This window comes from Chiroxiphia lanceolata, chromosome 2 (genome assembly GCF_009829145.1).
Source record: "Chiroxiphia lanceolata isolate bChiLan1 chromosome 2, bChiLan1.pri, whole genome shotgun sequence".
In the NCBI taxonomy this organism is placed as follows: domain Eukaryota; kingdom Metazoa; phylum Chordata; class Aves; order Passeriformes; family Pipridae; genus Chiroxiphia; species Chiroxiphia lanceolata.
In genome coordinates, this window is record NC_045638.1 from 9086480 (window position 1) to 9103638 (window position 17159).

At 39.5% G+C, this 17159-nt stretch overlaps 1 protein-coding gene across 6 annotated transcripts in view; it reads right to left on the bottom strand.

Moving 5' to 3' along the window:
- The window catches only part of PRRG1 (proline rich and Gla domain 1), a 33720-nt gene that overhangs the window by 8576 nt on the left and 7985 nt on the right, over window positions 1-17159 (bottom strand). For 4 of the 6 annotated variants that reach the window (XM_032679906.1, XM_032679907.1, XM_032679905.1 and 1 more), the window contains 2 exons: window positions 7978-8026; window positions 2921-3081 (listed from right to left, as the gene is read on the bottom strand). In XM_032679906.1, the coding sequence (XP_032535797.1) occupies window positions 2921-3081; window positions 7978-7987 (171 nt within the window). In that variant the 5' untranslated portion in view covers window positions 7988-8026. Of the gene's footprint in view, window positions 1-2920; window positions 3082-7977; window positions 8027-8866; window positions 8886-11961; window positions 11982-17159 lie in introns of those variants that run through there. The other 2 variants (XM_032679909.1, XM_032679910.1) reach the window with 2 other exon arrangements.

Here is a 17159-nt window from a genome sequence, read left to right on the forward strand (position 1 = left end):
TATCTTTATAATTAACTTTATAATTTTAAATAATAATTCTGAACCTGTCAAAATCCCCAAGCCTACACAATACTAAAAGCTGTCAAGAAAATACTGAATGCTATGTATATATACTTGACATACAAAATGCTAATTAAAAACTCATGAACCAAAAATAACTTGAGGGAACTGCTTGATGTTACTTTAATATTACAAATTTGTATGTTGCACAGTGCCCCAGAGACTGCAGAAAGATAAAGAACCAAGTGGACAAGATAAAAATACAAAGTGAGAGATTACACATAACAAAGTTACCATGAGATAAATAAGCTACAGACCCTACTTGAATCCCAGTCTATCCATACTATGAAATTGTTGATCCTTTGTTGATCCTATGAATGTACTGGCTCATGTTTCTTGTCTACTGCATCCATTTCCTTCCCCTGGGGCACAGAAATTAAGTCTTACTAAGTGGCTGTGTGGATGGATACTTCTGGGGGACAATGGACTAAAGTTGAAGTAAATAAGGCTGGTCAGGCATGACTGCACATTAGCAGAGCCTGGCCCATTAGCAAGATCCCAACAACACAATACAGCAGCCAGGAAAAAAGGATACAGTAGTAAAAACGGATAACAGCTCAGGACCTTATTGGAAGCTCCTTCACCACTTGCGGCAAGAACAAAAATGTATCTATTTCTATTTTACTACTTCCCAAATGCCTCTGCAGGAGAACTGCTATCTACTAAAACATAAAATGTTCTTAAATGCAGCAAAATAAGCTGAAGTGAGAAGCAACACGTTTAAGTTGTGTTTTCTCTAACAACTTGAACAAAAAGCAAAAGTGATGTTATGTTAGAATTTTATACAAATTGTCTCATTGTACACACTATTCTTAATTACACAAAGAGCTATATTAGGAATAGCCACACCATGACAAATTTGGGAGGTAAAAAAAGTGTATGCACTTTAAAGCTTCAGAAAGAAGAAGCTTTGAAGAGATGGCACATATTTCATTTTAATACATCCTACTATTTAATAAGTCCTACTATTTCATTTTAATAAATCAGAAAATTCTCATTCATCTCCCCAGGTATGACCTCCAACAAAAAGATGCCAAGAACTCAAAATCTCCAGTATGCCTTTCACATTGTTATTCTTTGATGTAGAGCTCAGCAGCTGAAGAGTGGAATGCACTACCTGAGTAAATTCTGGAAGAAATCTGCAGTGTTCCCTCTTTGACCATAAGGGATAGAAGCTTATTGTGGAGATAAGTAGAGATAATGATACCTAGTCACACTTTCTAGCAACTGCTTTTCACTTCAGATTTATCTTCAAATTCGGCCCTAATTTCATCCATATCTATCTTGAATTAAAAAAAAAATGACTGTATTGTATTAAATAATTCAGATGCCACCATCAAAAACCTGGTTTTATTTTTTGTGAAGCAATATAAGATACTTTGAGTATGATGTGCAGCTACTGCTTGCAGAGCCATTAGCCCACAAGCTTCTTTAAATCAGAGAAGCCAACAGAATTAGGTAACAATTCTGTGTGGGCAGTTTCTGCTTCATTCCCATCAAGTCAATAGATCACTGCCCTCACAGAACACATGGTAGCACTGAAATCATTGCTCCTTCCATGTTTAAATCACTGGTGCTTAACAATACTCTCTGGAGGCTCGCAGATTTTAGCTTCAAGAAGGCCACTTTCCTTATTTTTAGACTATTAATAGTCTGGGCAGTGAACACTTTGGCCAGCTGCACCAAGGCCTGGGATTCAAAGGTGTACTTTAAATGGAAAGCTTTTTGAGCTCCTCACTCTTTTCATGTGAACGTATTCAATAAACAAGTTATTCCAGCAGGAGTGAGGTAAGCGAAGACTTGTGCTCTCTGCTTCTCCATACTCCCCATAACTGTTCCAGTCCCATCATTTCTTCCAAGCAGGACAACTACATTTATGACATCCAGGGAGAACCACTACATGGGCTACTTGGGTAAAAACTCATCTGCCACCTTTTCTCAAGTGGGAGTTTATGTTTCTTTTCTTTCCAGCCACCAATTTGCACAACACATATAAGCATAATTACCTCTAAAATTTCTGCCTCCTTCAAATGTAGTTTAACTGGGAGAAATGTGTGCTCCTAAGGCCCAGAAAGCCAACTGTGTCCTGGGCTGCATCCAAAGCAGCGTGGGCAGCAGGGCCAGGGAGAGGATTTTATCCCTCTGCTCTGCTCTGTTGAGACTCCATCTGGAGCACGGCATCCAGCTCTGGGGTCCTCAGCTCAAGAAAGAAGTGGAGCAGGTCCAGAGGAGGGCAACAAAGATGATCCAAGGGCTGGAGAGCCTCTCCTATCAAGACAGTCTGAGAGAGCTGGGGCTGTTCAGCCTGGAGAAGAGAAGGCTCTGGGGAGACCTTATAGCACCTTCCAGTGCTTAAAATGGGCTTATAAAAAAGAGGGAAAGCAACTTTTTACTGGACAGATGGTGATAGGACAAGGGGGAATGGTTTTACACTAAAAGAGGAGAGATTTATATTAGATGTTAGGAAGAACTTCTTTGCTCAGAGGGTAGTGAGGCACTGGAACACATTGCCCAGAGAAGTGTCTGCCCCATCCCTGGAAGTGTTCAAGGCCAGGTTGGATGGAGCTCTGAGTAACCTGATCTAGTGAGTGGCATCCCTCTTCATGGGGGGTGGTGGGGTTGGAACTAGATGGTCTTTAAGATCCCTTTCCATCCAAGCCTTTCTATAATTCTAGGATGGATTTGAAAGCTACTGCTGTGCAGTCTATCCACTTCCACGGTTCACTTAATTTGCTTAAAGAAACACTACCAAAATTAAACCAAATCTAATGTAGTGTTGGATAACACACAAGCATTCAGCACAGCGAAAAATTTAGCATCAGTACACCCCATGCATCTTTACACACACAACATAACATACCGTTTTTTCCTCATTTTCAAATGCTTCTCTTGCTTCTTCATAGCTACAGATTTCTTCTCTGCATTCATGTTCTATGTCACCTTGCTTTAATTCTTCCAGAAATGTGTTGGCTCTTGGATATCTTTTTAACACAGAGTTGGCTTTGTCCTCTGTTAAGAACACTGAATAAGAAGAGGTGAGACAACAAAGGTCAGTTCTAAAATAGATAACCAAAACCTCATGCTAGAATTGTTCAAAGAAAACATGCTTGTAAGAAAAATCTTCTCCGAAGTCTTCCCTTTTATTTCTTATGATAAAAGGCGTCTCCCAGTTTTGTTCACTGTTGTAAGGAGTTGGGCCTACAATTTCAGTAGTTATTGCTATAATGGCATAAATGCAATAGACCTCAATTCAGTATCATAGTCCTGTGTGCTTCAACAAGACTGAAGCTGGTGCCTAAGAAGTGCTCAGATGAGATAGGCACATGCTCAACTCAAGCAACTTCTTAAACTAAATGACACAGAACAAACAAAACGAGATTTGCAACTGCCGGAGGACATCACAGCCAGAATGCTCTGAAGTTTTTTATATAAATATTTATGACTATTACCCAGAATCACTCACACCAGAACAGCTGCATTTATCAATGTTTTACTCTGTTAAGTTTTCTGAAGCAGCTTCAAAGCAGACTGGCTCCCTTCACTCCAGAAATCTCAACCATGAAATGGGTACCCTTTTGGAAGTGTGGGGGGAACTGGCCTCTTTCTATTTTCTTTAATCATACACAAAACCTCACCTTATTTGATTAATCAAATAAAACAATTCCAAAAGGCAACCAGTGTTCTGACACAGGTATTCTTTATTTGTGTTCTTTAGTTTTCTCTTTTCTTCTGATGTTTCAGATTTCCCTCAAACTCCCTGCACCAATGATTTTTACAGTAATATGCAGCAACTGGAACACTCCAAAATCCATCAGACTGAATTACTTGGGAGGTACATCTGCAGTAAATGCTGCAGAAATTCTCCAGGTGTTTCAGGTCAGGAAGCAGGAACATCATGTCAGTGCTACACTGCTCTTGGGCTCTCACTGCCAGCAAGAGGGGACAATTATTCAATGCACTGCCCCACTAACGCACTCGTACCACTTTCCTGACCTATGCAATCATTTGTGCATTGCTTCATTTACATTTAATCTGAAGGGGTTTTTTTCCCTTAATCATCTGATTTTTAATGTTACAGAAGGAGGGCAGCAAGTAAACAAATATGATCACTGCGCTTTTGCTTTAGATAGATGTCATCTGTCAGCAATGATTAGCATAATTAGGCTGATCTACTTGAATTTCATTTTATTTAGTCTCTGTAATGGGTTTATGTGGCAAGGTTTTCGTAGTGGCAAGGCTACAGGGGTGGCTTCTGTAAGAAGCTGTTAGAAAATTCCCCTCTGTCCAAGACAAACCCGCTGTGGCCAAGGCTGAGCCCATCAAGGATGGTGGTGGCACCTTGGGGATAACATACTTCAGAAGGGTAAAAAAGCTCTGTGCAACTGCAGCAGCAGAGGAGTGAGAATATATGAGAGCAACAGCCCTGCAGACACTGAGGTTGGGGAAGCAGGAGAGGCAGAAAATGCTCCAGGTGCTGGAGCAGATATTCCCTTGCAGCCCATGGTGCAGAGCATGGTGAGGCTGTGTCCCTGCAGCCCATGGAGCAGAGATCCACCTGCAGCTTGTGGAGGATCCCACAGTGGAGCAGATGGATGCCCCAAGGAGGCTGTAGGAAGACCATGTTGGAGCAGGCTCCTGGCAGGACCTGTGGACTCTGTGAAGGACCCACACTGGAGCAGACTGTTTCCAAAGGACTGCACCCCATGGGAGGGCCCCATGCCAGAGCAGGGGAAGAGTGTGATGAAGTCCTTGCCCTGAGAAGGAAGGAGCAGCAGAGACAGTGCATGATGAACTGACTGCAGCCCCCAATCCCCGTCCCTCTGTGCTGCTGGGGGGAGGAGGTAAAGAAATGGAGAGTAAAATTGAGACCAGGCAGAATGGAAGGAGAAAAAATGTTTTAAGATCTGTTTTTATTTTCTCACAATTTAAATAATTTCCCCAAGTTGAGCCTGTTTTGCCCATGACAGTAACTGGTGAGTGAACTCTCCCCATCCTTATCTTAATCCATGAGCCTTTCACTGTATTTTCTCTCCCCTGACCAGGAGAAGAGTGACAGAAGGTTTGGTGGGCACTTGGTGTCCAGCCAGGGTCAACCCACCACAACTTGATTACAAATCATTAGACATGATCTTCCTTTTGCAAAGAATTAAATGAAGAACTGAAGATTAAATTCCAAAACAGCACTCACTTCCAGTTTTAATACATGTACACACATGCACCACACAAATGACACTATCCATGATGGTGCCAGGGGTTCAGTGCCAACCCTACCACTGCACCTCCCACTAATTTGGTTTTCTACAGCACCACAGGTGAGCACGTGGGTATCTCCTATAAATTCACTGACTAAATAACATAAATCTCTTCAAAAGGAAAGAAAAAAAGACGGCTTCTTTCCATTTCCCACACAATTCTCCTGACTCCCCTCTAGGCCTGAAGAAGCTGGTTTCTCCTCACATGCCTCAGTGATCACCTAGAGGTGATGAGCTGAAGGACTTGTCCACATGAGGAAGCCAGCACACTGAGGATGGACTGCTGGTACTCCACCTACTTCTCCCAACTCCTTGTGGGCATTCCTGAAGGGAACAAGTGTCAGGCCAGACTCTCTTAAGAGTGCCCATATGAAGAGTCACTGAAGAGTAGATAATGCACTATAAATCAAGTTTCCTTTCCTCCAGCAGATAAAACCTAGGGAATTTCATTTCACAGCTGGAATTCATCCCTGAAAAGAGCAATGAGAGAAATTATGACAGCTTTGTACCGGATGCAGACAGAAAAGAAATACAGGAAAACACAGATAGCTGAAAGTACCCTGACTTGAAGATTCTGGTTCTCAGAAACAAGATACAAATGTTTTTTTCTGCACACACAGTCTAATCTAGAAATAGAATAAAGGTTTTAAAGCTGGTATGTTAAGAAATGTTGCATTTGATACACACTGCTCTGAGTTTCTAGGGAATACTTTAGTTTTCCAAAAGGAGCTAAACATACATTTCTGATTCAAATGCATTGACAAAGAACAGCAAACATTAAGATAATTCAGTATTGAAGAACAGTCAATATATGACTATCTAAATGCCCAACTTTTTTATTTAGCATTCATATTCAGAAAGTCTGTCTTCTCTCACAATATAGTATACAAAATGCATACATCACAGAGACAAAAAAAAGCCCACTGAGGAAAATAAACTACATCCCATATTAATTCTGAAGGTGTCTGATAATTAATGATCTCTGGTTAGTCCAGATCAGGAACGGATTTTGAACCTGCAAGGCTGGAAAAAATAAAGTATAATAATTTGTTTGTTTTGATGTGACATTTTTAATGCTCTGCACACTCCTAGTGTCTTCAAATCCTATTGAGAAATCAATACAAATTCATCAAGGCAACATGAGAACACATGAATCAAAGCAATTTTGATGAAGATACTGATTGAAATACAGGAATTTAATGAGAATCAGTCACTGCCTGATGAACCCTATAAAAAGAGAGAATGGAACCACATTGAAGAATCCATTTTGACTTCTTAGTATTCCAGGATCATAATCCTGTAGATATTCAGTTATAGTTGGATAGGAGTGTGTAAAAAAAAACTACTTTGCATTTTCAGCTAAGCCAAAGTGTGGCCAAATTCACTACAGCTGTTACTGTGGAGTTCAACACAATCAGGGAAGGTTTGTATGCGGCACGAATAAAGTAATGAAGCACGGTAAAACTTACTTTTTTACTTTTTTTTAAAGGAGATTAACTAGCAAATACAAGATAAAAGTAAAAATTATTATTTTGGCATTATGTAAAATAGACACAGAAATAAGTGTTTTAAAGTCTCTTTCAGTCCCTCAGTGTTTGTAGAATACAGATGAAGATACATATCTACTAGCAGTTTTAATGCATTTGAATACATTATTTCTTCAGACATGGTTGAGCTCTGTGTGTAACTGCAATACTTGTCTTTTACCAAGCTTTTATGCATCAGAAAGCTACAAAAAAATAATTCCAAAGACTTGGTTTCACTTATTATTACTGAAGAGAGTAATACAGTCAGATCAATCTATTACACATTCTCTGTAAAACCTTCATGGTATTCTAACAGAGGATGGATACTCTACCAAGGTGAAATTCAATCAGAACCAGAGACAGGCAAGGACACGAGAGGATAAATACAGCACAGCCTGCCAGCTGAAGCTGTCACAGGGAAAGAAAACAGGCTTCAGGTCTTCAGTGACAGAAGGAACAGGGAACAGGAGCGTGGGAAAAATATTGTGGGACACAGAAGTGTGGCCAAAGCAAAGCCTGGGGCATTCTGGACACCAAAACCAGCTCTATTAAGACCATTATTGAGGCTTCCTTTTTTTGACTCCTTCCCAACAACCAAGCAGACTAAAACCACCACTAAAACCACCGTGCTAAAAATAAACATTTAACCTTAAATTTGAAGCTGCTGCTATTAAATTTGAGTCTTTCTGTAGTCCATCTTAATAAAGCCATTTGGTTTGAATAGGGCAGAGGGGTGAAAAATGATTTGTACATTTCTTTGTTAAGCTGAAAAAGTGACTTCTGCTCTAAAAATTTGGAGGTAATGGGACAAGATTAAAAATAGTCAAAAGTAAAGTACTCAAGGCTGGAAATTGAGCTCTGTTTTCATTCTGCAGCCAGCTTCCAAAGGGCCACAAATAAGTCTGTGATTATTATGGTCTTCAAATGGTCTTTGTCAGAACAGTCATATGATTCCAGTTCACATCAGTGTGGGCAAAGATCTGCACTGTACATAACATTCAAGCCAGTTCAATGCCTGAGGGCATTTTTTGTGCAAAGTTACTGGGATTTTGAGGAGAGGACAGTTCTGGGGTGTGTTACTGCCCACTTCATAGGGAATAATAAAAAATGCATACTCATCACTAAGTTAACAAACTTACCACTATCCATGATGATTGCTGTCAAGGCAGGGAACTTGCAGTATCAAGTCTGTAAACAAAAGAGTAAACATCCTGTTGAGTTTGTGAATTATGATGAACTTGGAAAAGTTTCTCTTAATTCCCTAATACTGTTACAAATATATCAAGATTAACCCCTCTTTTGAGATGTACCACTACTGCAGGCAAACTAATTTCAGTAATATAGGTATACTACCCAAAAAAAGTTAACTCTTGTGAGCTGGTGAATGCTTTAACCTTCTTCAAGGCTTTTCACATTCAGAATATACAAAAATGTTAATATGAAATAAAGGGTGTGCAGCCTGTTTTGCCTAATTGAACTTGAAAGGTATTACATTCTCCACTATAATTACTTATACCTTAGCTAAGACTTAAATTTACTCTGCAGAGATCAAGTCAACACACTGAGTCCATAGATCAGATTTTTTGAAATCAGAACACACATGTAAATACATTCAGATTTAATCAGCTACTGATTAAAACAGGATGCCTGCATAAAGTGCAAGGGCAGAACAAGGCCTGCAATTTGGCAAAGGAACTTGCAATACATGAGAGGCTCCCAACCAGCCCTACAAGAACTTACATGCACTTTGTACCTCATCTTGGAAAGAGAACAGACAAGAGATGCTCTCACTTAAAGTGCCTGAAGCTCACTGCACCCACCAGGCAGAGAGCCAACAAGAACTGCATCTGAAGGCAGTAAGAGTAGTTTGAGGGACTGTTTTCTGTGTCTTGGAGTCTTTATTAGTATGGGAAGAATTGAGAAAACAAAAGCTTTCAGGAAAGTACAAGAAAGGTACAACTGCCTAACCAAGTTAGTAGAATATCACAAGGTTAAAGGTGTTTTTTTTTTTTTTAATTAATAAATTACCTACTTCTAAATTCAGAGGACAGGTTACACATCAGCATGTACCACACTGATGTCCTCACTTTTCATAAATCCAAACCTTCATAAGCAAACCTCTCTGCAAAAAGGGTTGGCCACGGCTGTTGTAAAAAAAAGAAGGAAAGTTAATGTTTCCAGCATGGCCTGTCCAACACCATAATTCATCAGGCAAGAGCAGACTTTGTAAACAGTATTTTTAAGGACTGCTGAGGTGAGTGGAGCTCTGTAAAGACATCCCAGCCTGCTAAACAAAACTGTAGGATTGGGACTACAAGACTCATAGGATGAAGGAGTAAACTGATTTTAAAGCAAGTTCATCAAATCTCTGTAAAGGTAAATAAATGTGAATAAACAGCAAACATTAAAGCAGTCTGAAATCTCACCACCACAGTGTTTAGCTTGTCATCACTAAGTATTGTAGGTTAACAGAAGCAGAGGACTTAAAATTTTTTTTCAGAATATATATAAGACCTCTTTTAATACACTGAATTTTTCTTGCCAGACTCCTCTGTGCTAAGACAAACCACAATTGCCAATTGCTTCTTGAATAAAATTAAAATTAGCATCATTTTCTGGGCAGTCACATTGTTACAACCCAAATACCTGTGATGAAGTAATTGCCAAACTTATAAACAGGTCACAAAAGAACTGGTTAGTGGTGTAACTATTCTCTTCACCTGTTACATTATTATTTTTTTTTGCCAGTTGTTACCCAGCAGTTTCAGATGGCTGCTTTTGCAAACATCAGATAAAACACAGAGCAACAGAAGAGGCAGAGCCATGAGTGCTCCCTTGCTCTGTTAAGTGGCAGTAATGCTGTGCATTAAACACACCTTGACAGGCTTTCCCCCTCTCTAATGGAGTCATTTTTCTGCAATAAATTTCACTTAGTCTTTAATATTTCATCCCCTTAACAAATAACTTGGGTGTGGATTTCAAAAACATTAAAAAAGCAAAAGGCAGAATATACACATCCCCATCCATGAGTCATAACTAGATGGCTCTGATGGTTCTGCCTACTTGGAACTGTGGTGGAAAGAAGAGGAATTTACATGCCTCTCCCCTGCTACAGGATGTTTTCCACCAGGAACACAGCAGGACACTGCCTCTGCCTTGGCACCTCACACTTACTTGGTATGCCATAAGCTCTGGGAATGAACATCAGAAAACTGATATAGGCTGGGAAACTGGGGAAAACGTGGAGGAGGAAAAGAAAAAAAAAGAAAACACAGAAGGAAAAACACATTTTAATTTCTTCAAAGGTAGGTATATTATGAGTTGGTGACAAAATAAAGATTTCCTGAAGTGGCTGCAAAACACAAATTACATTTTTCTTTACTTCCTTCATTACAGAAGGAAACAGTATGTCCTTTTCTAGGAAATCTCAAATACAGCTTTCCAATCAGTGGCTGTAGTACAGAAACTGCCCTTCATCAATCTACATTAAATTCTTACAGGAATTACAAGTATTTAGAGCTCCCTGGAACTAATCATGTCCATTTCCCACCAAATGTGCGTCTTTTCTATGTTCCCCTGACTTTCCTCTCTATATCTCCTCAACCTTCATTTCCAAGCTCCCACAAATCATAGCTTCCTCCTATGACATCCAAAAACCTACTGGGCAAGAGGTTGATTAAGGACAGGGGCAATGGCTGCCCTGCCACTACACAGACATTTCACTCACAGAACAAACTCTCCCACTGCAGAGGAACCACTTGTGCCTTCACCCTCTACTTAACTGTCCCTTCCCCTAAAGGGAAGGAGTTTAATTATATTTTAGTCCTCTTCTCTGACTGGTTTGGTTCAAACTGACTAAATAGTTCAAAGGTTGCTTGGAAGAAAGGATAGAACATGGACAAGTACAAAAATCTTTTTTAACATCATAAACCAGCTAATAAAGCTGAAGAGGGCTGACCACACCACAGGAACATCTTGACTTGCTGCTGACTCATTTATTCCTCTACCCAGCTCTTTATTTAGTTTTCTGCTTTTAAGTCTTCACAAACCTTGCTGAAGCCTATGTATACAGAGAAATCTTTTTCATATACATACACAAGAACACACACTCCTCACCACCACCCCCCACCTCCAATAGTATCTTACTAGTAACACCAATGTTTATTGTTTCAGGAATTCCTCTTCCATATATTATTCCCTCCACAAGGTTACATATCACCTTAAATTTGCTTGTGGAAAAAGTGACAACAGGGTGGACAGCATGGGCAGCTCTACAGCCACGCTGAGTGTCAAACTCTGAGTTCAGTGGCAGCTGACTTACCCAAACCAACACGTGATCTTTCCTCACTGCCTGCTTGGCTGTCAGTAGAACGGTTAAAAAACATGACAAGAAAACAATGAACCATCCACTCCTGGTAGGAATTATAATGACTCAATAAGAACACAAGCTCTAAAGTGTGTGAGACAGCCAAGGAGACACACCAACAAGGCCTGTGCTATTTACCAGCAGCAAGCACCCTGCTCACCACCAAAGGGGTGCAGTCTCTTACCAAGGGGAAATATTTTGCATGAAAACTCAAGGACCTAATAACTCAAGGGGTGAAGTAACAAACAAGACGTACATTTATTTCCACAACTAACCTAAATTTTCTTTTCCTCAATCCTGAAAGTGCCCAAACCCTGTCTGCACTATCTATAAGCATAAGGCATAGAATATTTGTGTACACGTTTCCAAAGCTGGTAATCCTATTCTAGCAGTGCAGTGTATCCCTTAAATTCTAAAGGTAACTAATTTCAGCATTAAAAGTTGTTGGCTTAAGACAATATTTCTGCAAGATTTTGTTGCATTTATTAAGATAACCATCTTCAGTTGGCAGCACACAGCTCTTCTGGGTACATTTCCTGACTAATGGAAACTCGTGTGCAGCATGTACCATTACAGGACAGAGGATCTGACTGAGGGCACACAAAACTGCCTGCACTGTTCTCACTCACTGTCACGTGTTCTAAGGATACAGAACATCAAGAACAAAGCAAGTCCTTAAGGGAAGGGATTAGAAAGAGAAGGGAAAATAAGGCTAATGTAAAGCAGCAGTGGTATTGTCCCTCACTTACTTTCTCACCTGCTGCATTAACAGGGACTTAAAACACTGCAAGGCCACCATGCTCCTCTCACAGGTGGGGAGGGATGAGCCTGACAGCATCCAGGTAGGGAAGAGGGAAGTGATTTTTTTCATTCTGCAATAGAATTCTTAACGCAACATTCAAGTGTTAATTTTAGTTTTGTAATCTGTACAGTTAACGAAACCACTGGGACACAATTTATAACCAGATGCCACATAGAGCTATATAATTTCTTAAAGTTATAAATATTTAAATTTTTCTTGAGCTTTTTATGAAAGCAAGTCCATTCAAGGGACACTGTTAACTAAAACATTAGTAGATGTTCTGTCTAAAAATAAACACCCCTTTTCTAGCCCTCAGCCCCAAACCAGGTGCAATGCAAAAACTGAAACACCTCTGTGGGAGGTCTGTTGAGAAGAAATATTAAAAGATTATCAATCTGTCTTCCTGTGTAGTTATTTAATTATCTGACTGCCATTTATTCAAAACGCATTATGTGCCTACCTAAAAATACCAGTCCCACCACATACATCTTTTATATCCTTGGAAAAAACATTACAGAAGACTAAAATTTTACTTATTATCATCTGTTTCACAGGAACTTGCTTCCCAGGAAAAGCGTACCAAATAATTTACATGGATTCAAATGCTGAAGAAATAGATTTATTTATCTCTGAACAGAATAGGATATAGGATATAGAAGAACCTTGTATTTATTAAGTTGCTCTTAACAGCAAGGTTTTTCAGGGAATTTGGTGGGAATAAAGAGAGATGGAACATTTTGGAAACTACTCTATCAGATAAGGATGCAAAAGATTTGTCCCACCTCAGACTACATAGGACAAGGATAAGAGTAAAACAGAGAACTGAAAAAACCCCCTCTGCTTTGTAGATGCTATCTGATCACAGCACTATAAAATGTCATCATTAATTCTGATGACATAAGGACCCAAGCCCACAGACCAGGTGACTAAGAGAAACCTGTACTTAGCAGAGTGCCATTGCATCTTTAACCCAGTGAAACCCATCATTACTCACAGAGCAAGCAGGCTGAGCACAGCTCTCCAACACCGCCCCGAGAGCAGAGAGAAGGTGGCTCCTCACAACTGCAGCTGGGCAGGACTTCAGCTGGCAGAGACTGAAGGTTAAGCTTCTACCTCAACTTCACCCCTTCTGCACTTGTGGGGTTTTTTCCTGTTAAAGTTACATCAATATTCTGGCTGGTTATTCTCTGGATATTTCCAGGCTCCTCTGGTTCAAAGGGGGAATCACTATAAGTTGAGACATCTCTCCCTTCCCCCACCTTTCAAAACCAGACAAGAACATTTTCCTGATACACACATTTTGGCAACCAGGACATCAGGCAGGAGAAGTAACGAAATTTTCTCTTCAATGAGGAAGAATTTTGGGAGGTTACATTGTTTTAAACTCCTGGGGACCACCTGGAGCAGTTCCTGGGAGGCAGAATTTAACACTTGCATAACTACCTGTTTGGAAATCAGAACTCCACAAATCCTCAAGAGACCAGGCCTTTCTGAGTAGCCCATAGAGCAGAGCTTCAGGCACCTCTCTCTTCTGTAAGTTACTGCTGGAAGACATTGCTTTAGGTTAGACAATCTCCTATGCTTCAGGAATTCAAATTTTGAGTATTTAACCTGAGTATTTAACACTGAAGTGTTGATATAACTAATTCTTCTCCTTCTTTTTCAAGTGAGAATGGTGAACAATTAAATAAAGCTTCTGCAGCAGGATGTGTTTTTATCCTGATTTTGTCTGGACACAAAACTAATGATACCGTGTTACTCACCTATTCTACATTCTGCTCCTATCCCAATACCTTTTAACCAAATCTGACACTGAGATTTTTTCCGTGCTCCCAAAAGTTTTCCATGAAAATCAATGACCAAGAAGAACAAAGAAAACCCATTAGTGTTGTCACTGAGGTAAAGATGGGTTTACCAATTGTAGTAGTATTTCAGGAAACATGGCACCTTTGGTGGCTGTAAATCATTACCCATTTTGCCAGCAGAAAGTAGGTAGTCAGGAATCATAACATCATGTTCAGGACCAGCCACAGCCTGCACAGCCCTTTGCTAGGTGGGAACTCGAATAAGCTGAAGAGATGAGAAGAGGGAAGGAGCTGCTGGCAGCACATACGAGGTGTCAGAATATTGTGGTAATTTGGGCCAGTGGCTGGCTAATAAGGATAAGCATGTTAGAGAATGAAGGAGAACTCAGATTAATAAAGCAGGAAAGGTCAAAAGGTAACAGAAAGAGGAAAACAGCTTCATTATATCTCCGGTGATCCCTGACCTAATTACTGTTTAAGTCTCAGCTTCCAAATAAAACTCAGGTTGTCAGACACTTGGATATCGTCTATTCTAACCTAGGCTTGAATAGCTGGACTCTTTATCTGAAGCAATTACAGTGGCCGAGAATAATTACCTCTAAGTGCATAATAATCACCTCTATTCATGACTATAGTCACATTACCTAGGAATGCAGAGCAATACCAGTGCACCTGAAGAACAAAACAATTGGCGCTGAGGACACTATTTACACAACACAGGTCGAGAATTTTACTTTGGGGTAGCTACAATTTCATTCCATGAGCTGAGCACCCTGTGGCAGTGGGACTGCAGCGGGTGTGCTCTTGGAGAGTATCTTCTGCTTTACCTTCATCCAAAAATAATTTAGTCTGAGTGCTTTGAAATGATTCTGCAGCACAAACCAAAGCACAGTAAGTGGTGACAATTGGGAGATTTGCTTTCCAAACACACTCCTAATCTGAACCAAAATGCTACTGGAGATACATCCAATGTGTACTGTATGACTGCACTCAAAACAGTAAGAAGCTATGAGGAAGGAAACTCTGTGTAAATGACTCCACAGGAAAAAGCCAAAGGTTGTTATGGGATGATAGTGAATGTCTGGCAAAACTTCCCATAAAGCTACAAAATTATTTGACAAACACGTTGACAAAAACAAAGGTAACATGAGGCTCTCCCCTGAGCAAAAACTCAAACCAAACAAAAAAACTTCTCAAAACCAAAAAACCTTACCGCAGTGAATAATATTTCTGAATCTCAGTCTCTGTGCTTGTCTCTTGAATTCAAATGTTATATTCTTACTGTGGACATTAAATACTGCTAATGCACGGGATACCACAGGGACCAATCTAAGGCCAAAAACCCGAAATACCAGAGTGGTTGCTCAGAAACACCAGAAAAGGACACACACATAGATATCTAATCCAGGAACTAGGAGAAAACCTGGCCACTCCTCACTTCCCCAAAAAATCTCCAGAAACAAAAAAGCACATTCTCCTCTCACACACTCAAAGACTGGAAACTTGCAATTACAGGTTACAAAATTAACACCCAGTTTATGATCACCATTATCAGTATTTACAGTAAGTTCTTCTCCAAAATGTTACCAGTTTCTAAAACCATAAAGTAGCACACCAAATCAATACACAAGAAGCCAGAGAAACTGCATGATCCTTTTGCCATGCATTTAAAGGTGGTTGAAGTGTTAAATAACATATTGACAAAATCTTATGTTATACTAGTAAGGTGACAGCTGCATATTGAATAACTATCAAGTATTTTTAAATTTATAGAAAGATAAAACAATCAATGGACCTCCTAGTGTTTTTCATGAAAAAAAAAAAAACAAACCTCATGACTTGTATCAGAATTGCTGCAGAATGTTTCCTTTATAGCATGTTTTCACTCACAGCCTCCCTAAATTAGATGCTCTGAACGTGCATTCATTTAATTTTCTTCCCCTATTTTGTTCCTGTTTTCATACAAATGAAATGTTTGCATCTGCTTTGTAAGTTATGATCAAGCCAACTTTCATTTTGTAGTTCAGACTGTATCCTGATGCTTTGCAGACAACAAACTGAGGAACAGTCAGCAGCTCTCATCTTCAATTGAATACTCGATTGTGTAGGGATTAAAAATTACATGTTACTATTTATATGGAAAGAAGAAAAAAAAAAGGAAATATCCTTTGTGTTTAAATAACCACCATATAACAAAGCACTCAGTTCAGAGAAGGCAGACACTTGAGCTGATCTAATTGTAACCTTTTGTCAGTAACTACCTGGCTGTGAAAGCAGGGAAGCAGTTCAGTGCCCAACAACTACGTCCAGTTCCTCTCCAAAGTGGTTTAAATTGGATTAGGACCAGGGAAGTATCTATCAGCACATAATACCACCACATAACCAGAAACTGAGCTGACAGATGGTAAGTGGTCTCTTGAATAGATCCTACTTACTATCTACAATCTCCCTTTTTCATTGGCTCCGAGTCTCCCAAATCAACGCATCAAAACTTTCAGAATAAGCAGAAAGTAGATTATAACAGTGCCTTCTACCTTTTAAAAGCACTCATGGGTTAGGTAGGAGAGAAATAAAAACTAAAAAAGTAAAAAGAATGCTACCTTTACTTCAGATTGTATCTCTCCAGGCATGAGAGAAAAGGGCCAAGTAACAGTATCTGAGCACAGTCCATTCAAAAATGTAATTTCATTGCAGATACAGTGTTTGTCCACTGACAGAAGGTCACAAGATCAAAGCTAACAATGTAACATTCATCCTGCTCTGAAACTCTTATAGATACTTTCTTCTCCAACACAGTTTATAAAGCAAACCCATCACTTTAGTGTCACAAATAATACCTTTTACGGATTTTCCAATAACACAAACTGTCTGCACAAAATTCAGCCTCCAACTGTATCAAACTGTATCCAATACTCAAATCTGCTCTTTTCACAGAGAGACCTGACAATTCCATACATTTGAAAAAGATTACCTTCAATTCACTGAAGTTTTTCTTGAAATTATTACAATACTGTGAAAGGCAAGGAGCAATAGCTACTTCTAAAAATCAGTTTCCCATTAAATTACCAGTATTTTTCAAGTATCTATTAAAAAATCCCAGAAATATTCTAGCTCTCAGAACGTGCATTTTTGTTGTGAAAAGAAACCTGGATAATTTCACATTGGCATCTTTGTTTTGCATACAATAATTTCATAGCAAACATAAGCTTACTTCTTCTTCTTTATTTGGTTTTTCTGCGATGAGGCAAATATTCTGGTCTGGACAGATACTGCATTTAGCAGTTGTTTGGTAGGCCAATGTCTAACTCCTCATCTATTTGAGAAAAATTAACCCAAAACCAACAAAGT